General features: G+C 46.1%; 1 protein-coding gene across 1 annotated transcript in view; it reads right to left on the reverse strand.

Annotated features, from left to right (window-relative positions):
* Positions 1 to 2,774: 2,774 nt before the first annotated feature.
* MAP1LC3C (microtubule associated protein 1 light chain 3 gamma) overlaps positions 2,775 to 26,050 on the reverse strand; it is a 39,942-nt gene continuing 16,666 nt past the window's right edge. Inside the window, exon 4 of the mRNA XM_063919757.1 lies at positions 2,775 to 3,184. Within this exon, the coding sequence (XP_063775827.1) occupies positions 2,980 to 3,184 (205 nt within the window). The 3' untranslated portion in view covers positions 2,775 to 2,979. The remainder of the gene's footprint in view (positions 3,185 to 26,050) is intronic.

Raw genomic sequence — 26,050 nt, forward strand, 5'->3', positions numbered from 1 at the left:
CGATTCTTCCTACCTCTGTGACTATACTTGTTTATTACACCCAGTTTTGTTTTATCATTGTGTTCAACTGTAAAGCGCAACGGTGTTTGCTGCGCTATAAAAAAAAACCGTTAATAAATAAATATATGAAACTAACGAGAAACAGCGCTGCAGATTCCCATGTGTACTTTTCATATTGTGAGCATTAAACAGAGGCTAATCTGTAACACCTTAGGGAAGCAGCTGATTGGCGCTTAGACTTAAGAATTCCATCTGTTTGCCACTAACAATTACTGGGGGCAGTGGGTGTGTCTCTTGATGCTGCCAAGGCCTTCGACTTAGTGGAGTGGGTGTATCTTTGAAAAAGCTCATGCCTGGAGAAAATTGCCATTATCTGTATTAGGTCGATTTAATCTGTTTAAAATGGCCACCCAGCCTAAGATTTTATATATTTTACAAAACTCCCCGATTTATATTCTGAAAAAAGGTGTTCAGTGGGATTGAGAGTGTACTGTTGTCATTTATATGGGGTAACAAGCCAGTTAGAGTTTACATTAAAACTTTGGATAAGTCTCAGCTGTCAGGGTTTTTGGGCCTCCTGAAACTTAGCTCTAACTGGGCTATGGGTGCGATGGACCTGACTATGGTGGGATTCTTGGCCGAGCAGGTGGAGTGTTCTTTTCTCTTTCTCCTCTTCAATTTCTGCTCTCTGGTTTATCAGTCGGAGGATTACCCCAATTGCTTCGTCAGGCCTTGCTGGTCTGGCATTATGCTCATTCTCTCTATGATTGGTCAGACCACAATACTTGTGTTCCGTTATAGCTTCATAATACATATTCAAAGCTGCATAAATTGTCCCTAGATACAGGTAAAACTCAAATAAATGAACTTTGCATGCTACTCTAATTTTCTAAGTAATTCAACTTCAAAAGGTAAAACTAATATATTATGTAGACTTATTACATGCAAAGTGAGATATTTCAAGCCTTTATTTGTTATAATTTTGATGATTGTGGCTTACAGCTGAAGAAAACCCCAAATCCAAAATCTCAGAACATTAGAATATTACATAAAATCAATAAAAAAAAGGATTTTAAATACAGAAATGTCAGCCCTCTGAAAAGTATAATCATGCATATGTACTCAGTACTTGGTTTGGGCCCCTTTTGCATGAATTACTGCCTCAATGCAGTGTGGCATGGATTTTATCAGCCTGTGGCACTGCTGAGGTGTTATGGAAGACCAGGATGCTTCAATAGCAGCCTTTAGCTCTTTTGCATTGTTCGGTCTCATGTCTTATGTTTCTCTTGGCAATGCCCCATAGATTCTCTTTTTTCTTTAGACCAGGTATGACACTTCTGATGTTGTTTGTTGTTCAGGAGCAGCTTGACAAGAGGAATACGACATTTGAAGCCCATGTCCAGCCTCAGTGCACTCCTTGTGAAGCTCCCCCACACTTTTGAATGGCCTTTTCCTGACAAGAAAAAAAGAACTGGTCTGTTGCTCAGTGGTCCAAAGTCCTCTTTTCTGATGAGAGCAAATTTTGCATCTCATTTGGAAACCAAGGTCCCAGAGTATGGAGGAAGAATGGAGAGGTACACAATCCAAGATGCTTGAAGTCCAGTGTGAAGTTACCACAGTCTGTGTTGATTTGGGGAGCCATGTCATCTGCTGGTGTTGGTCCACTGTGCTTTATTAAGCCCAGAGTCAACGCAGCCGTCTACCAGGACATTTTAGAGCACTTCATGCTTCTTTCAGCAGACCAGCTTTATTGAGATGCTGACTTCATTTTCCAGCAGAACTTGGCACCTGCCCACACTGCCAAAAATACCAAAACCTGGTTCAATGACCATGGGATTACTGTGCTGGATTGGGCAGCAAACTCATCTAACCTCAACCCCATAGAGAATCTATGGAGTATTGCCAAGAGAAAGATGAAAGACATGAGACTGAACAATGCAGAAGAGCTGAAGACCGCTATTGAAGCATCCTGGTCTTCCATAACACCTCAGCAGTGCCACAGGCCGATAGAATCCATGCCATGCCGCATTGAGGCAGTAATTCATGCAAAAGGGGCCCAAACCAAGTACATATGCATGATTATACTTTTCAGAGGGCTGACATTTCTGTATTTAAAATTCTTTTTTTTTATTGATTTGATGTAATATTCTAAATTTCCGAGATTTTGGGGCATTTTCACAGAGTTTTAATACTGCCATGGACGTCGCCGTGGGACTCTGGAGGGGGTGAGTATTTAGAAAATGAGTGCAGCGTGTGCGGTGGGGGGACCCTCTGGACTCAGGGGCCCGTGTGCACCGCACACACTGCACCCATTATAAAAACACCAGTGGATTTAAACAATCCTCATTTAGGAGCGAGAGGAGCACTAGTTAATAAATCTTTATGATATTATAGCAACATGTGGCTGGTGCTATGCAAAAAAGAAAACAAAAAAAGGCCAGCATGTATGGTGTAACCAAATTACAGCCTCCATCTAAATTAGTGTAGATTTGAAGAACTATGGAACACTATAACCTCCACCATTTAATTTTACATTCTTGAGCAAACCTCTCCTATATAGATTAGCCTGGTAATGCTACTTTGGTTTGGGAATAACACAATTAAACACTTCACTTTCAGATTTCGTGTAGCCCTATTGCTCTACCAGCAGGGCACAGGTTTAACATGTCTGCTCCTACTGTCCTGCTTTTAAAACTGTAAACATTTTTTTCCCTTGTGCAATTTAATATGCATTTTAAACAATATACCTTAACAAATTGATAAACCTGAACCCCTGAATTTTTAATGCTTTATTACAATAACTTTCTTGAAAAAATCATTTGTTGTTACTTATAAAAATGCAGTGTTCTATAAATGCTTTAAAATGAGAAAAGATACAATTAAACTGGCAGTCTGCAATAAAAAACAATTAGGAAAATATTAAGAAGGGATAAAAGGTCTGTTCATGCTAAAGGATATATGCAAATGCCCTTTAACATGTCACATGTTTTTCACAGGCAAGAAATAAAATGATCCAGTGCACGCTCGACCAAACATCTCTTGAGACGCATAGGTCATGTATAAAAATCCATCTTCATCTTTATTATCTCTGTACAATTCTGATATAGTAAGAGACATGCTGGCAAGGCTCTTATTATTCACCAAGATGTAGAATGCTTGTGTGGCTGACAAATCCATTCTATTTCTGCACAAAGAAATTAACAAAGAAAGTTAGTACAACATTGCGAACCTTATAAATACACACAAAATCCAATATACTGTGGGGCTTATGTAATAGCCTTCGAGATGCGGACTGTGCGGCAATTCCAGCAAGTGTGCCCGGATTTTTAGAGCAGCAATCATTTACAAGGCAAAACCAGGTTAGTTTTACCTTACAAATGAATGCTGCTTTCAAAATATGGGCACACAGTACTCTGGAATACCAGCACAGCCTGCATTGTGCAGACTATTGCATAAGCCCTCTGCTATTTCAGGATTAGCTAAATCATTAGAAATGGATTTATTAGAACGGTGTTGAAAAAAAACAAAATTGTTGCCGCCTGCTGAATTTTTTATACACTGTAAAAATACATCTGTCAAATAATAAAAGCACATTCAACAGATATGCTCTCCAATACTACTATTTGTTGTACAGAAACCCTATATCACTAGCAGCTTACCAGCCCTCTTCTGAGCCTCCTGGTGTCTCCACATCATTTGTTTGATGCTCAGTAAGCAATCACTAGTCACAAATTACAGAAGATGTAATGCTAAGGGGCCAGGAGCAAGTGCCACTGGTAGAGTGATACAAGCAGTAGCGGATCTTGCCATGGGCAAGCAGTACTTTTGCCCGGGGCGCCGCCTTCCAGAGGGCGCCAGCACCATCCGGAGGGCGCCGGCGCCCTCCGCAGGGCGCCGCACCATGGCAAGATCCGCCATTGTGCCCTCCGCAGTGCCCGCCGCTGGTCCCCCGCTTTGAAGGTAACCAGACGCTAAGCGTCTAGTTTCCCTTCATGGAGAGGACTGTGCTGTGCGGTGCGCGATGACGTCATCGTGCACCGCACAGCAAAGGTCCTCTCCATGAAGGGAAACTAGACGCTAAGCGTCTAGTTTCTCTTCATGGAAAGGACCTTTGCTGTGCGGTGCGCGATGACGTCATTCCGCAACGCACAGCATAGTGGCACAGACACTAGGGGTCATAATTGACCTCTAGTGTCTATGCTGTGCTATGGGAGAGACGTAATGACGTCTCTCCCATAGATCCGAGGACAGACACAACCATCCGAGGACAGGAGAAGAGCGGCGCCGGCGGAGGAGGTGGTCTGGAATCAGGAGCGGGGATTGTAAGTATACTTTTATTTTATATTTATTTTTTTCCAGCTGCGCTACAGGGGGCACAAATGGGGGTGTAACTGACCACGCCCCCATATGAAGCCATGCCCCTTTTTTTGCCCGGGGCTCCACAAGGGCAAGATCCGGCCCTGGATACAAGACTATGGCCTATTCATGAATGTGAACAAGGTATGCAAGGACCAATTCACCATTAGTGCCCCGATGTGCCTGCCAAATATTTATCAAGCTTCAAAAACTAAAAGCTTTCATTAACTGCATTAACTAATGGGTCCTACACACTGGCAGATAAAACAGAATGACATGAAAGTTCTCATTCATAAATGAATGAGAACTCGTTCATATCGTTGTGTGTAGGCACCAACGATTAACGATGCGCGGCCCCGCGCTCATTAATCGTTGGTGCCTCGTCGCTTACGCATGCAGGTCAATATGGCGAGATTGTCCATATTAGCGTGCAGTGCTATGGAACTAGGTGACGGGGGGGAGGGAAGAAACTTCACTCACCCCGTCACCTCCCCCCCGAAACCGGGTCACCCGTTGGCCGTATCCGCCATCGGGCAGCTCGGCGGCGGATCGGTATGTGTGTAGGGCCCATAAGACTATGGGGGGAGGGGCGGCGAATCCAATTAGGTGCAGTACCATAAGTGCGGCATACACCTACAGTAATTTGATTCCCCACTATGTTCAGATGTCATTAGCTTGCTGAGCCCTGCTCTTTCCTATTGGACAAATTTCCAAATATGGATGGCCATTTGTTTATGGTCACCAGCGATGGTACCATTGATGGATAACCTTGATGGTGTGAAACCATGTGCAAGGAACCATTGATAGTTTCACCCACCAATGGTCTTCCCTGCTTTAGTGTGCAATGAGTTGCTGGAGAGTCAAGGAATGAAGCGGGGTCTCGTGGGTGTTAGGGGCAAAACTAGGCTCAGTGTACAGACAGTGGAAAAATGAAATTTGGTAGCTCTGTATCAATGAAGGTGGGAAAACATCTGGTTCTACACCCTCTAAGTCTGCCTGACAGTGTTGACTTTCACAAAAGTAGTAGGACTCGCTAGAGACTTTTTGGAGCACCTTTTCCAGTACTAGAGCAATACGGAATTGCTCACATACACTGGCAATGGCATGCCACCAAAACTAAGGGCTAGTTAAATACAATTTCAATGAAGCCACTGCAAATGATAAGGAATAGGCCCCTAAAGGCGTATCCAAGCATGAATGACAGTAGTGATGGCAAATACTGATGTCATTTTTGTTTTCAGTCCACAGTGGGTACCTAGATTCTTTAGGAGTGCACATTGTGGAATTTGATTTAATGTGGAAATGGGCAATCCTTTGGAAAAAGGTCTATATTCAGCCAGGTTTTCCAATATCCTTGGATATATATTGATATATAGATATAGATATTTATTTTTTGGGTCCGAGTTTGCCAGAGGTGAAGCATGCCAGCTGACCACGGACATTTTTTTTTTAAAGCCGCAGTTTACAAGGCAAAACCAACCTGGTTTTGCCTTCTAAGTGATTGCCGCTTTAAAAAAAAAACCCATCCGATTGGCTGGCATCCCCCACCTCTGGCAAACTCGGACCCCTCACACATGCCCCACTATGTCAAAGTCATATTTGCTACAAATCAATGGCGTGCATTCAGGGTAGGCAGAGCCTCTTCTGTCATACTCCAGAATTTTAACTATATAAATGATTAGAATGATACAAAGATGCTATTTATAACTTCTAGATCTAATTCTTTTTTATTAATTATATCATTGTATTTTTCTAATCATTTTTATTGTCAAAACTCACCACCGAATCATGTGTATATAATAGAGATGAGCGGGTTCGGTTTCTCTGAATCCGAACCCGCCAGAACTTCATGTTTTTTTTCACGGGTCCGAGCGACTCGGATCTTCCCGCCTTGCTCGGTTAACCCGAGCGCGCCCGAACGTCATCATGACGCTGTCGGATTCTCGCGAGGCTCGGATTCTATCGCGAGACTCGGATTCTATATAAGGAGCCGCGCGTCGCCGCCATTTTCACACGTGCATTGAGATTGATAGGGAGAGGACGTGGCTGGCGTCCTCTCCATTTAGATTATAAGAGACTGAGAGAGATTTACTGGAGCTGACTAGGAGGAGTACTGTTACTGTAGAAGTGTAGAGACTGAGTGGAGAGAGTTTACTAGTGAGGACAGTGCAGTTTACTTTATAATCCGTTCTCTGCCTGAAAAAAGCGATACACAGCACACAGTGACTCAGTCACATACCATATCTGTGTGCACTGCTCAGGCCAGTGTGCTGCATCATCTATTATCTATATATAATATTATATATATCTGTCTGACTGCTCAGCTCACACAGCTTATAATTGTGGGGGAGACTGGGGAGCACTACTGCAGTGCCAGTTATAGGTTATAGCAGGAGCCAGGAGTACATAATATATTATATAGTGAGTGACCACCAGACACACAGTGCAGTTTATATCCGTTCTCTGCCTGAAAAAAGCGATACACACAGTGACTCAGTCAGTCACATACCATATCTGTGTGCACTGCTCAGGCTCAGGCCAGTGTGCTGCATCATCTATTATCTATATATAATATTATATATATCTGTCTGACTGCTCAGCTCACACAGCTTATAATTGTGGGGGAGACTGGGGAGCACTACTGCAGTGCCAGTTATAGGTTATAGCAGGAGCCAGGAGTACATATTATATTAAAATTAAACAGTGCACACTTTTGCTGCAGGAGTGCCACTGCCAGTGTGACTGACCAGTGACCTGACCACACGTATAGTTAGTAGTATACTTATATTGTGATTGCCTGAAAAAGTTAAACACTCGTCGTGTGACTTCACTTGTGTGTTGTTTTTTTTTATTCTATAAAAATAAAACTCATTCTGCTGACAGACAGTGTCCAGCAGGTCCGTCATTATATAATATATAATATATACCTGTCCGGCTGCAGTAGTGATATATATATATTTTTTATATCATTTATCATCCAGTCGCAGCAGACACAGTACGGTAGTTCACGGCTGTGGCTACCTCTGTGTCTCTGCACTCGGCAGGCAGTCCGTCCATAATTGTAATACCACCTAACCGTGGATTTTTTTCATTCTTCTTTATACATACATAGTTACATAGACATCTTCTCTTTATCAACCAGTCTATATTAGCTGCAGACACAGTACAGTACGGTAGTTCACGGCTGTGGCTACCTCTGTGTCTGCACTCGGCAGGCAGTCCGTCCATAATTGTATACCACCTAACCGTGGTTTTTTTTCATTCTTCTTTATACATACATAGTTACATAGACATCTTCTCTTTATCAACCAGTCTATATTAGCTGCAGACACAGTACAGTACGGTAGTTCACGGCTGTGGCTACCTCTGTGTCTGCACTCGGCAGGCAGTCCGTCCATAATTGTATACCACCTAACCGTGGATTTTTTTCAGTCTTCTTTATACATACATAGTTACATAGACATCTTCTCTTTATCAACCAGTCTATATTAGCTGCAGACACAGTACAGTACGGTAGTTCACGGCTGTGGCTACCTCTGTGTCTGCAGTCGGCAGGCAGTCCATAATTGTATACTAGTATCCATCTCCATTGTTTACCTGAGGTGCCTTTTAGTTGTGCCTATTAAAATATGGAGAACAAAAATGTTGAGGTTCCAAAATTAGGGAAAGATCAAGATCCACTTCCACCTCGTGCTGAAGCTGCTGCCACTAGTCATGGCCGAGACGATGAAATGCCAGCAACGTCGTCTGCCAAGGCCGATGCCCAATGTCATAGTACAGAGCATGTCAAATCCAAAACACCAAATATCAGAAAAAAAAGGACTCCAAAACCTAAAATAAAATTGTCGGAGGAGAAGCGTAAACTTGCCAATATGCCATTTACCACACGGAGTGGCAAGGAACGGCTGAGGCCCTGGCCTATGTTCATGGCTAGTGGTTCAGCTTCACATGAGGATGGAAGCACTCAGCCTCTCGCTAGAAAAATGAAAAGACTCAAGCTGGCAAAAGCAGCACAGCAAAGAACTGTGCATTCTTCGAAATCCCAAATCCACAAGGAGAGTCCAATTGTGTCGGTTGCGATGCCTGACCTTCCCAACACTGGACGTGAAGAGCATGCGCCTTCCACCATTTGCACGCCCCCTGCAAGTGCTGGAAGGAGCACCCGCAGTCCAGTTCCTGATAGTCAGATTGAAGATGTCAGTGTTGAAGTACACCAGGATGAGGAGGATATGGGTGTTGCTGGCGCTGGGGAGGAAATTGACCAGGAGGATTCTGATGGTGAGGTGGTTTGTTTAAGTCAGGCACCCGGGGAGACACCTGTTGTCCGTGGGAGGAATATGGCCGTTGACATGCCAGGTGAAAATACCAAAAAAATCAGCTCTTCGGTGTGGAGGTATTTCACCAGAAATGCGGACAACAGGTGTCAAGCCGTGTGTTCCCTTTGTCAAGCTGTAATAAGTAGGGGTAAGGACGTTAACCACCTCGGAACATCCTCCCTTATACGTCACCTGCAGCGCATTCATAATAAGTCAGTGACAAGTTCAAAAACTTTGGGTGACAGCGGAAGCAGTCCACTGACCAGTAAATCCCTTCCTCTTGTAAACAAGCTCACGCAAACCACCCCACCAACTCCCTCAGTGTCAATTTCCTCCTTCCCCAGGAATGCCAATAGTCCTGCAGGCCATGTCACTGGCAATTCTGACGAGTCCTCTCCTGCCTGGGATTCCTCCGATGCATCCTTGCGTGTAACGCCTACTGCTGCTGGCGCTGCTGTTGTTGCCGCTGGGAGTCGATGGTCACCCCAGAGGGGAAGTCGTAAGCCCACTTGTACTACTTCCAGTAAGCAATTGACTGTTCAACAGTCCTTTGCGAGGAAGATGAAATATCACAGCAGTCATCCTACTGCAAAGCGGATAACTGAGGCCTTGACAACTATGTTGGTGTTAGACGTGCGTCCGGTATCCGCCGTTAGTTCACAGGGAACTAGACAATTTATTGAGGCAGTGTGCCCCCGTTACCAAATACCATCTAGGTTCCACTTCTCTAGGCAGGCGATACCGAGAATGTACACGGACGTCAGAAAAAGACTCACCAGTGTCCTAAAAAATGCAGTTGTACCCAATGTCCACTTAACCACGGACATGTGGACAAGTGGAGCAGGGCAGGGTCAGGACTATATGACTGTGACAGCCCACTGGGTAGATGTATGGACTCCCGCCGCAAGAACAGCAGCGGCGGCACCAGTAGCAGCATCTCGCAAACGCCAACTCTTTCCTAGGCAGGCTACGCTTTGTATCACCGCTTTCCAGAATACGCACACAGCTGAAAACCTCTTACGGCAACTGAGGAAGATCATCGCGGAATGGCTTACCCCAATTGGACTCTCCTGTGGATTTGTGGCATCGGACAACGCCAGCAATATTGTGTGTGCATTAAATATGGGCAAATTCCAGCACGTCCCATGTTTTGCACATACCTTGAATTTGGTGGTGCAGAATTTTTTAAAAAACGACAGGGGCGTGCAAGAGATGCTGTCGGTGGCCAGAAGAATTGCGGGACACTTTCGGCGTACAGGCACCACGTACAGAAGACTGGAGCACCACCAAAAACTACTGAACCTGCCCTGCCATCATCTGAAGCAAGAAGTGGTAACGAGGTGGAATTCAACCCTCTATATGCTTCAGAGGTTGGAGGAGCAGCAAAAGGCCATTCAAGCCTATACAATTGAGCACGATATAGGAGGTGGAATGCACCTGTCTCAAGTGCAGTGGAGAATGATTTCAACGTTGTGCAAGGTTCTGATGCCCTTTGAACTTGCCACACGTGAAGTCAGTTCAGACACTGCCAGCCTGAGTCAAGTCATTCCCCTCATCAGGCTTTTGCAGAAGAAGCTGGAGGCATTGAAGAAGGAGCTAAAAGGGAGCGATTCCGCTAGGCATGTGGGACTTGTGGATGCAGCCCTTAATTCGCTTAACAAGGATTCACGGGTGGTCAATCTGTTGAAATCAGAGCACTACATTTTGGCCACCGTGCTCGATCCTAGATTTAAAGCCTACCTTGGATCTCTCTTTCCGGCAGACACAAGTCTGCTGGGGTTGAAAGACCTGCTGGTGACAAAATTGTCAAGTCAAGCGGAACGCGACCTGTCAACATCTCCTCCTTCACATTCTCCCGCAACTGGGGGTGCGAGGAAAAGGCTCAGAATTCCGAGCCCACCCGCTGGCGGTGATGCAGGGCAGTCTGGAGCGACTGCTGATGCTGACATCTGGTCCGGACTGAAGGACCTGACAACGATTACGGACATGTCGTCTACTGTCACTGCATATGATTCTCTCAACATTGATAGAATGGTGGAGGATTATATGAGTGACCGCATCCAAGTAGGCACGTCACACAGTCCGTACTTATACTGGCAGGAAAAAGAGGCAATTTGGAGGCCCTTGCACAAACTGGCTTTATTCTACCTAAGTTGCCCTCCCACAAGTGTGTACTCCGAAAGAGTGTTTAGTGCCGCCGCTCACCTTGTCAGCAATCGGCGTACGAGGTTACATCCAGAAAATGTGGAGAAGATGATGTTCATTAAAATGAATTATAATCAATTCCTCCGCGGAGACATTGACCAGCAGCAATTGCCTCCACAAAGTACACAGGGAGCTGAGATGGTGGATTCCAGTGGGGACGAATTGATAATCTGTGAGGAGGGGGATGTACACGGTGATATATTGGAGGGTGAAGATGAGGTGGACATCTTGCCTCTGTAGAGCCAGTTTGTGCAAGGAGAGATTAATTGCTTCTTTTTTGGGGGGGGTCCAAACCAACCCGTCATATCAGTCACAGTCGTGTGGCAGACCCTGTCACTGAAATGATGGGTTGGTTAAAGTGTGCATGTCCTGTTTTGTTTATACAACATAAGGGTGGGTGGGAGGGCCCAAGGACAATTCCATCTTGCACCTCTTTTTTCTTTTCTTTTTCTTTGCATCATGTGCTGATTGGGGAGGGTTTTCTGGAAGGGACATCCTGCGTGACACTGCAGTGCCACTCCTAGATGGGCCCGGTGTTTGTGTCGGCCACTAGGGTCGCTAATCTTACTCACACAGTCAGCTACCTCATTGCGCCTCTTTTTTTCTTTGCATCATGTGCTGTTTGGGGAGGGTTTTTTGGAAGGGACATCCTGCGTGACACTGCAGTGCCACTCCTAGATGGGCCCGGTGTTTGTGTCGGCCACTAGGGTCGCTTATCTTACTCACACAGCGACCTCGGTGCAAATTTTAGGACTAAAAATATTGTGAGGTGTGAGGTATTCAGAATAGACTGAAAATGAGTGTAAATTATGGTTTTTGAGGTTAATAATACTTTGGGATCAAAATGACCCCCAAATTCTATGATTTAAGCAGTTTTTTAGTGTTTTTTGAAAAAAACACCCGAATCCAAAACACATCCGAATCCGACAAAAAAAATTCGGTGAGGTTTTGCCAAAACGCGTTCGAACCCAAAACACGGCCGCGGAACCGAACCCAAAACCAAAACACAAAACCCGAAAAATTTCAGGCGCTCATCTCTAGTATATAAACCAGGCTCTGATACTAGCCAGTGCCTCCTCAGCACTTGACCTCACCGCACTGCTACAAACATAGCAATTTTAGCTGGCAATGAACATCTCCCAACAATATTGCCAGGGGTGTAGCGAGGGTGGCTCCAGTGTAGCGTGAGCTCCGGGCGCCAAAAAAGTTAGAGGGCACAGATGGGGCGCACAATGACTCAGACTCAGACTAGGTGGGGAACAGGTCAGGCCAGCGGTGACAGCAGGAGACACTGACATCCAGCTCATGCCGGAGCTCTGCCCACCCTCTGTCTCACTGTCTGCTTGTAGCTGTGCAGTCGGGCTACTTTTGTCCTGCAGCCCTCACTGCTGCAGCACCTCTCTCTGCGTTAGAAGCTGCAAGATAACATGTATAAATGGCTCTTCTGTGGTGTAACATTTATAAGCGACTCTACTGTGGTGTAACATGTATAAGCGGCTTTACTGTGGTGTAACATATATAAATCGACTACTGTATAGCTTAACGTGTATAAGGGTTTCTACTGTGGCGTAACGTATATAATCGGCTTTACTGTGTGGCATAACATGTATAAGGGGCTCTACTGTGGTGTAACGGATATAAGCGGCTCTACTTTACTGTGTGGCGTAACGTGTATAAGTGGCTCTACTGTGGAATAACGTATAAGCGTCTCTACTCTGTGGTGTAACGTGAATAACGGTCTCTACTGTGTGGTGTAAAGTGATTAAGGGAACCTACTGTGCAGTGTAATGTGAATTGGTACTAGTCTATGGTCACACCCCTACCCCATAAAGCCACAACCCTATATATTTGTTGCGTGCCTGGGGCACACACTGTCCCTATTTAAACTTGGGGTGCCCAGTGGAAAACTTTTGCCCTGAGCTCTGCAAGGTCTAGAAACGGCCCTGTCAGCAATTTAGAATTTTAAATATTTTTTATTTCAAATATAACATGCCACCACATGTTGGCCAGGCCCCCAATTCCATACAGGGCAGGGGGTGCAGAAACATACCTTTGCTCTGGGCACCATGGCACCTAGCTACACCTCTGAATATTGAACATACTTACAGATAAAGGTTACTCCGAATCAGGGCTTTGGAGTTAGTGAACCAAACCTTTGACTCCTATTAGTAGAATGGTTTTGTTTACCAACTTCGCAGCGCTACTCAGAATTATACTGTACATCTAATTGGGCTCAGCCTTGTTATATATAATATAGTATCAGCAGCGGAAACACGTCATATCTGTAATGAACATCACGTGTGTACCTGGCATGTTTAAAGTAACAGCCCCTAACTTAAGGCCCATACACATTGGGCGATTTTGAGCTGAAAGCAGTTCACTTTTGGTGTGTTGAGCTGCTTTCAGCTCAAAGCCGCCCGGTGTGTATGCACAAGCGATGAGCGTTGATGCGCACTCCCGCTTCATCGCTGGCGGCCGCCGTTCATCTACTGGTATTACCAGTAGATGAACGGTGGGGTGAGCGGCTTTCCATAGCGTCCTTCTATGGAAAGCCGCTCACCCCCGCTGACATCGCTGGGCAGGGGGGAAAAGCGCTCAGTGTGTATGCACCTTTACAGTGATTGTCATTAGCAGAATGTTGGCCTACAAGAATATTAATTAACAAACCTACCTACTAGAATAAAAAAAATTTTTTTAGATCATACTATTTCAATAACAAAACAAAAAAAAAATTTTATAGGAAGAAAATAAAAACCACACAAACACAATGCTTTTATACTATCTATTGTGCACAAAGGGAAAATAGAAATAATGGTAGGCACAGACTGGGTTGTATCTAGGGGTCCGAGCGCCCCTGGCAAAGTCAGGGGCTGGTGCCCCCTACCCACACATACACATTTGAAATAAGGAAGCCGTGTCAAAAAAGGAATGTGGTCTTGTGGGGAAGGGGCAGAGCCAGCCCTAGGCATAGGCAAACTAGGCAATTGCATAGGGCATCTGTTATGCCTATGGGCACAAGCAGCTTCTGCTGATTAAAATGATATGCGGCATGCCTATATTCTGTGTGTAGCATTTCGTATGCAGATACAGCCACAGTCGCACACAGTATATAGGCATGCCACATATAATTTTAATCAGCAGAAGCTGCTTGTGCATCCTACCCACACAGCAATGCAAATAAGATGCATTTTCATTAAAAATAGGCACCCGACATTAGCAGAGCTGCCAATTGACTCACGCCATGACACGCTATGTGTGTCATTATGTGTATAAGGGCATTAATAATGTGTAACATATGTGTAAGGGGCACTGTGTGTGTCATTATGTGTATAAGGGCACTAATAACGTGTGGCATATGGGTAAGGGACATTATGTGTGTCATTATGTGTATTAGGGCAATAACAATGTGCGGCATGTGTGTAAGGGAAATGATCTGTATAAGGGCATTAATAAGGGTTGGCATAATGTGTAAGGTGCATTATGTTTATAAGGACATTAATAATGTGAGTCATGTGTGTAAGGGGCATTACTGTGTGGTATTATGTGTATAAATGCATTACCAATGTGTGGCATTATGTGTATAAGGTGCTCTACTGTGAGGCGTAACATATAGAAAGGCCACTACTATGTGGTCTAATGTGAATAAAGAGCAATATGGTGTGGTGTAATGTGAATAAGCAGCAATATGGTGTGGTGTAATGTGAATAAGGAGCAATTCAGTATGATGTTATGTGAATGAGGTGCACTACTGTGAGGAGTAACATATATAAGGTAAAGTGGTACAACTGTGTGATGTAATGTGAATAAGGGACACTATCACATTATAAATTGTGAATAAAGTTGCACTACTGTGAGGCATAATTTGAATTGGGGGTACTCTTGTGTGGCCATGCCCGTTGCCAGCAAAAACACATACCTTTTTGGGCTGTGCACCGAATGCGCACACTGTTCTTATTTAAATTACAGGGGGTAGGAAAAAAAAAAAAAAAAGGACTGCTAGGGGGTGATGGTGCTGGGAAATGGGTGCAGGGTCAGAGGCGGAACTAGCGGTGATGGTAGGGGGCACCAGCCAAATTCTTGCCTAGGGAATCATATTGGTTAGGGCCGGCTCTGGGAAGGGGCATGGCCACACAATAGTACTTCCAATTCAAATTATGACACACAGTATCACATTACACCACACAGTAGTGTCCATTACTCACAATACAACGCACAGTAGTGTCTCTTATTCACGTTACGCCACACAGTCATACCCCTATATAAAACAGTCTACATAGGGCATATGGGGAATGCATACAGAAAATGGAAATGTGGACCAGTGCTAATAAATATATTTCTAATTTTATATGGGGAATGCGGTCAAACCACATTTGCCATTAGTATATCTGCTCCTGCCCGTAGGCACACACACATATACACTTACATACATAGTCATACACAAAACATATATATATATATATATATACACACATGATATACAGTACAGTCACACATGCAGTATATACAAATACAGTTAGATCGTACTTGCCTATTTTTGAAAACTAGTTTCAGAGAGATTCCAGGTGGCAACAGACTACGCCGCGCCGTTGAAAGGGGCGGTATCATGCTTTGCCCAAAGTGCGTGTTAAGGACTACCTTTAGGCGTATTTATTGCCACTCAGGGATGTGTCCTGCAGTGGCAGGTGAAAATTAGTACTAAAAGCAGCAAAAAAAAGGGTAATACCATACACTAGTACACAGTGCCAGATTAAGGTCCTGATGGGCCTGGAGCTGAAATTAATAAAGGGCCTATTGTGCGCCTCTTCCGCAGGTATGAACAGCATGGTGGGGGTGTGACTACTGATATGGGGGTGTGGTCTGTGCAATTGGGTGTGGCTAGCACCATGGAGGGCACAGCTTCCTACCTTCCTTAATCCACTGAATTAAAAAACAAACTATGGTTTTATTAAAAAATTAATATTATTGTAGTTAGTAATACACTAGGAACAAAAAAGGCCCAAATTATGTGATTGTAGCTGTTTTGTCAATTGTTGGAAAAATACTAAACCAAAAAGTCACGGCGTTATATGGTATGCGGTCACAATACCAACGCTGGGATCCCGACAGGGGCACCATACCGATGAAGTAGGGGATTCCCCCTCTATGGGTGTTCACAATACCTATAGAGAGAGAATAGAACCTGTGGCATTCCAAGCGGTAGTATGCCAGCAGGGGTGCGGGCTCAGTGGCGAGCTACGCTCCCCCATGCAAGACAGGGGCAGTGAGCATCGCAGGCGCACGGGAAATATAAAGGGGCGTGGCTTCATGGGAAAGGGGCGTAGTCACAAAATGATACCAATTCATACTATGGTGCATAGTAGTCTCCATTATTTAAATTACGCTGCACAGTAGCGCCACTACACCAGGTAGAGCCCCTTTTACACATTACAGCAGACAGCGTCCCCCTTTTATACATTACAGCAGGCAGCGTCCCCCTTTTATACATTACGGCAGACAGCGTCCCCCTTTTATACATTACGGCAGACAGCGTCCCCCTTTTCACACATTACGGCAGCCAGCGTCCCCTTTTTTACACATTACGGCAGCCAGCATCCTCCTTTTTACACATTACGGCAGCCAGCATCCTCCTTTTTACACATTACGGCAGCCAGCATCCCCCTTTTTACACATTACGGCAGACAGCGCCCCCTTTTTTACACATTACGGCAGCCAGCATCCTCCTTTTTACACATTACGGCAGCCAGCGTCCCCTTTTTTACACATTACGGCAGCCAGCATCCCCCTTTTTACACATTACGGCAAACAGCATCCCCCTTTTTACACATTACGGCAAACAGCGTCCCCCTTTTTACACATTACGGCAGCCAGCGTCCCCCTTTTTACACATTACGGCAGCCAGCGTCCCCCTTTTTACACATTACGGCAGCCAGCGTCCCCCTTTTTACACATTACGGCAGCCAGCGTCCCCCTTTTTACACATTACGGCAGCCAGCGTCCCCCTTTTTACACATTACGGCAGCCAGCATCCCCCTTTTTACACATTACGGCAGCCAGCGTCCCCCTTTTTACACATTACGGCAGCCAGCATACCCCTTTTTATACATTACAGCAGCCAGCGTCCCCCTTTTTACAAATTGCGTCAGACACGAGATAGAGAGAGAGAGAGACTTACCATCGCTCCCCGATGGCAGTCTGGCTCCTCGTACAGGCAGATGATCAGATCCCGGGCAGCGGAGAAGGGGGGCCTGGAGCCGCAGCAGCGCTTTGTTATTGGTAGAGGCACCGCTGCAGCAGTCCTCTCTCCTTCCGCATTGGCTGCCCACCGCTGAGAATGCTGGGATGAATGAACCGCTACCAATGACATAGCCCTGCTGCGGCTCCAGTCCCCCTCCCTCCTCCTCCTTCCTGTCCCCGACGCTGCTGCTCTCCTCCAGCGCGGCGCACGGCACACAACAGGCAGCGTCAATTTGACTCATTACAAGCCACTGGCCGTGCGCCCTCAGGGCAACTGCGCTGTGTGCCAAGCACACCTTACACACAGGTAGTTACGGCGCTGGCCGCTGGAGCCGCAAAAACACATGGGATCAGGAACTTATCCCTCATCCCATGTGTTTTTGTGCGATTGCGGGTATAATTTCGGCTATTAAAAATGGCCTCTAATTGGATACCGTGATAATGACCATCGGTCATTAATCGCGATATTCTGATATTTTTAACATCGAGGCTAATAGGATACCCCCCACAGTCTTTTCTATTGCCAACGTTTCAGGGACCTACAGTAGGGCCTTATTCAGCTTCAGTTGCCATTTTGCTAAATTAGTAAAACTGCAACTGGCTAGAATCACATGCTGGGGGCCTCTCAGCACAGGGCGAGGCCATCCAGCATGCTAATGGTGGCTAGTGATGCAATCGTAATTCAATTGCGATCGCATCACTTAATAAGTAAAGCAGCCTGGCTGCGAATACAGTTGGGCTGCCGCCATTTTCCACATGCCGCTGCACCGAAAATGGCATGACCCCACCCCCACACAAATTCCCTGCGAATGTCTCTGCCTGTCAGTCAGGCAGATGCATACTCATCAATGCAATCACATTGGCCATCCCGTGCAGAACGGGACCTGCAAATCCACACTGGTCAGAAAGTCAGCACAATGCAATTGGTTTGCATCAATGATGCTTTCTGAATAGGGCCCCTAGTCCCTTTTATCAAGACATGTCTTAAAATAGTGCTTTTATAGTGAAAACCCATAATTTGAGCTTGTGAATTTCACCTATATCAAGAAGAAAAAATTAAGAAATTCCCATATCTAGAGTAGACATTATGGGGTATGTATAATGATCAATTAACTAGCCCTTAATTGTGAGAATACCCAATATTGCTACTGCAGGCACTAAGAATAGTACATTATAACAGCTGGGATGTTGTTTTATACTCAGTCTGAATGAAGTCCAATCTCACTCCTAGTATGTTGCCCTCCAATGTAAACTCATATAGCGTTAAGGGTTAGTTTGTAGGTGGATGCAAACAGGAGCACGGTACAATGCTTCCTGTTTGTCTTCCATCTAGCGCTGGTGGAACGCATACGTAACTTCCGTTTCCGGTTCTTGTACCGCTGATGATAGGAGCACTGGGAATTCATTTGAGGATGGACGCAAACAGGAGCACGGTGTTTGCGTTCCATTGACCAGTGGTGTACCGCAAAAACTTCCGGTTCCTGACTGATCTAATACACTTGCGGCGTTCCATTGTACCACAGTGAAATGCACATACTAACTACTAGTTTCTAACTAATCTAATATGCCACACTAATACTAAACAGTCTTTTATTAAAATACATGTATATATAAAGATAAAGAATAATAAGATTTTACTTACCGGTAAATCTATTTCTCGTAGTCCGTAGTGGATGCTGGGGACTCCGTAAGGACCATGGGGAATAGACGGGCTCCGCAGGAGACATGGGCACTTTAAGAAAGAATTTAGTTTCTGGTGTGCTCTGGCTCCTCCCTCTATGTCCCTCCCCCAGACCTCAGTTAGAGAAACTGTGCCCCGGAAGAGCTGACAGTACAAGGAAAGGATTTTGGAAATCCAGGGCAAGACACATACCAGCCACACCAATCACACCATATAACTTGTGATAAACTTACCCAGTCAACAGTATGAACAACAGAGCATCAGTTCAACCCTGATGCAACAATAACATAGCCCTTATTGCAGCAATAACTATATACAAGTATTGCAGAAAAAGTCCGCACTTGGGACGGGCGCCCAGCATCCACTACGGACTACGAGAAATAGATTTACCGGTAAGTAAAATCTTATTTTCTCTAACGTCCTAGTGGATGCTGGTGACTCCGTACGGACCATGGGGATTATACCAAAGCTCCCAAATGGGCAGGAGAGTGCTGATGACTCTGCAGCACAGATTGAGCAAACAATAGGTCCTCCTCAGCCAGGGTATCAAACTTGAAGAATTTTGCAAAAATGTTTGAACCTGACCAAGTATCAGCTCGGCATAGTTGTAATGCCGAGACCCCTCGGGCAGCCGCCCAAGAAGAGCCCACCTTCCTTGTGGAATGTGCTTTAACTGATTTTGGCAGCGGCAATCCAGCCGCAGAATGAGCCTGCTAAATCGTGTTACAGATCCAGCGAGCAATAGTTTGCTTTGAAGCAGGAGCACCCAGCTTGTTGGATGCATACAGGAGAAACAGTGACTCAGTTTTCCTGACGCTAGCCGTTCTGGCTACATAAACTTTCAAAGCCTTGACCACATCCAGTAACTCGGAATCCTCCAAGTCACGAGTAGCCACAGGCACCACAATAGGTAGGTTCATATGAATCGATGACACCACCTTTGACAGTAATTGTGGACAGGGCCGCAATTCTGCTCTATCCATATGGAAAACCAGATAGGAGCTTTTATGTGACAAAGCCGCTAATTCTGACACAAGGCTAATAGCATGACCACTTTCCACGTGAGATATTTTAACTCCACCATTTTAAGTGGTTCAAACCAGTGTGATTTCAGGAAACTTACCACGTTAAGATCCCAAGGTGCCACTGGAGGCACAAAAGGAGGCTGAATATGCAGCATGGTGGCCAAAATGTAGTGCTCTGATTTCAACAGATTGACCACCCGTGAATCCTGGTTAAGCGAATTAAGGGCTCCATCCACAAGTCCCACATGCCTAGCGGAATCGCTCTGTTTTAGCTCCTCCTTCAATGTCTCCAGCTTCTTCTGCAAAAGCCTGATGAGGGGAATGACCTGACTCAGGCTGGCAGTGTCTGAACTGACTTCACGTGTGGCAAGTTCAAAGGGTTGCAGAACCTTGCACAACGTTGAAATCATTCTCCACTGCGCTTGAGTCAGGTGCATTCCCCCTCCTTTGCCTATATCGTGGGCAGATGTATAGGCTTGAATGGCCTTTTGCTGCTCCTCCATCCTCTGAAGCATATAGAGGGTTCAGTACCTCAATCAAGTCTCTAGTTGCCTCTGAATTAACGGTGGATACAGGAACCACGTTTCTCACCGCCTAGGCTGCCAAGGCCTGAGTTATCCGCTTTGCAGCAGGATGACTGCTGTGATATTGCATCTTCCTCGCAAAGGACTGTTGGACAGTCAATTGCTTACTGGAAGTAGTACAAGTGGTCTTCCGACTTCCCCTCTGGGATGACGATCGACTCCCAGCAGCAACAACAGCAGTGCCAGCAGCAGTAGGCGTTACACTCAAGGATGCATCGGAGGAATCGTCAGACTTGCCAGTAACATGGCCTGCAGGACTATTGGCTTTCCTGGGTAAGGAGGAAATTGACACTGAGGGAGTTGGTGGTGTGGTTTGCAGGAGCTTGGTTACAAAAGGAAGGGATTTAGTTGTCAGTGGACTCCTTCCGCTGTCATCCAAAGTTTTTGAACTTGTCACTGATTTATGATGAATGCGCTGCAGGTGACGTATAAGGGAGGATGTTCCGAGGTGGTTAACGTCCTTACCCCTACTTATTACAGCTTGACAAAGGCAACACACGGCTTGACACCTGTTGTCCGCATTTGTGTTGAAATTATTCCACACCGAAGAGATGATTTTTTTTGTATTTTGACCAGGCATGTCAATGGCCATATTCGTCCCACGGACAACAGGTGTCTCCCCGGGTGCCTGACTTAAACAAACCACCTCACCATCAGAATCCCCCTTGTCAATTTCCTCCCCAGCGCCAGCAACACCCATATCCTCATCCTGGTGTACTTCAACAGTGACATCTTCAATTTGACTATCAGGAACTGGACAGCGGGTGCTCCTTCCAGCACTTGCAGGGGGTGTGCAAATGGTGGAAGGCGCACGCTCTTCCCGTCCAGTGTTGGGAAGGTCAGGCATCGCAACCGACACAATTGGACTCTCCTTGGGGATTTGTGATTTAGAATAACGCACAGTTCTTTGCTGTGCTTTTGCCAGCTTAAGTCTTTTCATTTTTCTAGCGAGAGGATGAGTGCTTCCATCCTCATGTGAATCTGAACCACTAGCCATGAACATAGGCCAGGGCCTCAGCCGTTCCTTGCCACTACGTGTCGTAAATGGCATATTGGCAAGTTTACGCTTCTCATCAGACGCTTTTCAATTTTGATTTTTGGGTCATTTTACTGAACTTTTGTTTTTTGGATTTTACATGCTCTCTACTAGGACATTGGGAATCGGCCTTGGCAGACGACGTTGATGGCATTTCATCGTCTCGACCATTACTAGTGGCAGCAGCTTCAGCACGAGGTGGAAGTGGATCTTGATCTTTCCCTATTTTAACCTCCACATTTTTGTTCTCCATTTTTTAATGTGTGGAATTATATGCCAGTATCAATAGCAATGGCCTACTACTATATATACTGCGCACAACTAAAATGCACCACAGGTATAGAATGTAGATGGATAGTATACTTAATGACGACACAGAGGTAGGTACAGCAGTGGCCTTACGTACCGTACTGCTATATATACTGGTGGTCACTGTGTCAGCAAAACTCTGCACTGTACTCCTCCTATATAATATTATACTGGTGGTCCCGACTCCCCAGTCCCCACAATAAAGCAGCACACTGAGCACAGATATGGAGTGTTTTTCAGGCAGACAATGTATACTGGTGGTCACTGTCAGCAAAACTCTGCACTGTACTCCTGCTATATAATACAGCTGCTCCCCAGTCCCCACAATAAAGCAGCACACTGAGCACAGATATGGAGTGTTTTTTTCAGGCAGAGAACGGATAAAATTGGTGGTCACTGATCAGCAAAACTCTGCACTGTACTCCTCCTATATTAATATAAAGCTGCTCCCCAGTCCCCACAATGATATAAGCAAGCACAAGTATTTGCATCAACTCAACAATGAATACACGGAGAGGACGCCAGCCACGTCCTCTCCGTAACATTTCCAATGCACGAGTGAAAATGGCGGCGACGCGCGGCTGCTTATATAGAATCCGAATCTCGCGAGAATCAGACAGCGGGATGATGACGTTCGGGCGCGCTTGGGTTAACCGAGCCATACGGGAGAATCAGAGTATGGCTCGGACCCGTGTAAAAAGGGTGAAGTTCGGGGGGGTTCGGTTTCCGAGAAACCGAACCCGCTCATCACTAATTGTACCCAGTACCATATTACATTACATTATACACATCCCCACTCCCCCATATTACAGCCAGTACATCCAGTACCACATAACATTACATTATACATAGCCCCAGTCAGTGCCTTAACTATACTTTTTTTTTTAGCACTGTGTGCAAGAAACAGCATAGGTGCCCCCCTATAAAAAACTGGGCAAGTGTGTGCCATAGGCGTGTGCATGCCTCCTCCTTTCTTACACATTACAGCATCAGAGCCGCCACCCCTTTTTTTTTTGTACATATTAGGCAGGCAGTCTTTTTTTTTTTTTTACACATCACAGCAGCAGAGTCTCCTTTTTTACACATTACAGCAAGAGCTCCCCTTTATTACACATTAGGCAGGCAGGGTCCCCGTTTCATTTTTACACATTACAGCAGCAGAGTCCCCCATTTTACACATTAAGCAGGCAGAGTCCCCTTTTTACACATTGCAGAAGCATAGTCCCCCTTTTTTACACAGTGCGGCAGGCGTTCTCCCTCTTTTTTTAACACACTGTGGTAGACAGTCCTCCTTATTTACACATTATGGCAGGCAGGAGAGGGAGAGATATACTCACCTTTGACAAGCCAACATGCCTCTCCTCTTCCCGCCCTACGCTGCACTCTTTGCAGCACAGGGCATTGTGGGTGGGCTGGAGGCAGGCTGGGAGAGACATCATCTCTCCCAGCACATAGGAATGGAGCGGAGGGGGAGCTGCAGCGCTGCCTGGCTACCTAGGTGAGAGTAGCGGTGATGGCGGGGGGAGGAGGGCCGGACCCCACAGTGCGATGGAGCGGCCAGGTGGGTGTTGCCGGTGGTCCTGCGCCTCCAGTGGCACACACCTTGTTATGGCCCATGCCCCAGTTCTCCATATTACAGCCAGTACACACAGACCCATATTACATTACATTATACATATCCCCAGTCCCCCACATTACAGCCAGTACACCTGGCCCCATATTACATTAAATTATACACAGTCCCCACAATATTACACCAAGTTGCACATTACATTTCACACAGCCCTCCTCCCCCATACAGGGCCGGCTCCAGGCACATTCGACGAGAGCGGCCGCGCGGGGTGCCACCCTTAATGGGCGCCGCTCGCTGGCGCCGCCATCTTTGTGCCTGGAGCTAGCCTGCAGTGCTTCCTGGCCTAAACTTAAACTGTTGTGTACGCGGCTGTGCGGCGCCTGACGTTAGACGCCGGCGCCGGGCAGCCGCGCACACAAGAGTTTTAGAAGAGCAGCCTGCGTCCTCAGCAGCACTCCCCCTCTCGCCACCACCACTGGTATCGTGGAGTAATTTATGGATCAGGCTCTGTGTGAGGGCATATCTTGCACTGTGGGGGTAATTATGTATCTGGCACTGTGGGGGCATATCTGCACTGTGGGGGCATTTATGTATCTGGCACTGTGGGGGCATTTATGTATTTGGCACTGTGGGGGCATTTATGTATCTGGCACTGTGGGGGCATATCTGCACTGTGGGGGCATTTATGTATCTGGCACTGTGGGGGCATTTATGTATCTGGCACTGTGGGGGCATATCTGCACTGTGGGGGCATTTATGTATCTGGCACTGTGGGGGCATATCTGCACTGTGGGGGCATTTATGTATCTGGCACTGTGGGGGCATTTATGTATCTGGCACTGTGGGGGCATATCTGCACTGTGGGGGGCCTTTATGTATCTGGCACTGTGGGGGCATATCTGCACTGTGGGGGCATTTATGTATCTGGCACTGTGAGGGCATATCTGCACTGTGTGGGCCTTTATGTATCTGGCACTGTGGGGGCATATCTGCACTGTGGGGGCCTTTATGTATCTGGCACTGTGGGGGCATATCTGCACTGTGGGGGGCCTTTATGTATCTGGCACTGTGGGGGCATATCTGCACTGTGGGGGCATTTATGTATCTGGCACTGTGGGGGCATATCTGCACTGTGGGGGCATTTATGTATCTGGCACTGTAGGGGCATTTATGTATCTGGAACTGTGTGGACATATCTGGCACTGTGACCATTTATGTATCTGGCACTGCTGGGGTGCATGTCATGTGTATCTGGCACTGTGCGGGGCATGTCATGTGTATCTTGCACTGCACATTGGCCCTCATTCCGAGTTGTTCGCTCGCAAGGCGATTTTAGCAGAGTTGCTCACGCTAAGCCGCCGCCTACTGGGAGTGAATCTTAGCATCTTAAAATTGCGAACGATGTATTCGCAATATTGCGATTACACACCTCGTAGCAGTTTCTGAGTAGCTCCAGACTTACTCGGCATCTGCGATCAGTTCAGTGCTTGTCGTTCCTGGTTTGACGTCACAAACACACCCAGCGTTCGCCCAGACACTCCTCCGTTTCTCCGGCCACTCCTGCGTTTTTTCCAGAAACGGTAGCGTTTTTTCCTACACACCCATAAAACGGCCTGTTTCCGCCCTGAAACACCCATTTCCTGTCAATCACACTACGATCGCCTGAGCGTAGAAAAAGCCGTGAGTAAAAATCCTAACTTCATAGCAAATTTACTTGGCGCAGTCGCAGTGCGGACATTGCGCATGCGCACTAAGCGGAAAATCGCTGCGATGCGAAGATTTTTACCGAGCGAACAACTCGGAATGAGGGCCATTGTGTGTATCTGGCACTATACTGGAGACATTGTGTGTAAGCAACACTACTGTGGCTGTTATGTGTAAGGCTGCTAATTGTGTGCGTAGAGGGGGTGTGAAAATATATGTATTTATAGTTTGATTATATGAAGTTATGAGGCCACGCCAACTTTTCCAGGAGGCCACACCCACTTTTCCAGAGGCGCGCGCATTGGTGCTATGGGGGGGCGCTCTTAAATTTTCTCGCTCAGGGTGCTAGTAGGCCTGGAGCCGGCCCTGCCCCCATATCACTGATAGTACACAGCACCACATAACATTATATTATAGACAGTACAATCTACCCCCCACCCCCCACCCCAGAGCCGGCCATAGGCAAACTAGGCAATTGCCTAAGGCATTTGATGCCTAGGGGCATCAGCAGCTTCTGCTGATTAAAATGATATGCGGCATGCCTACTGTATATTCTGTGTGTAACATTTCATATGCAGATACAGCTACAGTCTCACACAATATATAGGCATGCTGCATATCATTTTAATCAGCAGAAGCTGCTTGTGCATCCTAGCCACATACAGTAGCAATGCAAATAAGATGCATTTTCATAAAAAAAAAAAAAGGTGCCCAACATTAGCATTGAGGCAAGATTTAGGAGGACACATCTGTATCCAAGCAGAGCCAGAGGTCACAGTGTTAGTGGCATTGTGTGTACTGTGTGCATGTGAGTGGCTGTGCAGTAGTGTTCGGAATATGTGTAAGGAGCATTATGTGTGTCATGTAAAAATGCATTAATAATGCGCAACACATGTGTAAGGGGCACTGTGTGTGTCATTATGTGTATAAGGGCATTAATAATGTGCAGCATATGAGTAACATGGTACTACTGTATGTGTGTCATTATGCGTATAGGGGCACTAATAATGTGCGGCATATGTGTAAG

Source organism: Pseudophryne corroboree, chromosome 4 (genome assembly GCF_028390025.1).
Source record: "Pseudophryne corroboree isolate aPseCor3 chromosome 4, aPseCor3.hap2, whole genome shotgun sequence".
Classification (NCBI taxonomy): Eukaryota; Metazoa; Chordata; class Amphibia; order Anura; family Myobatrachidae; genus Pseudophryne; species Pseudophryne corroboree.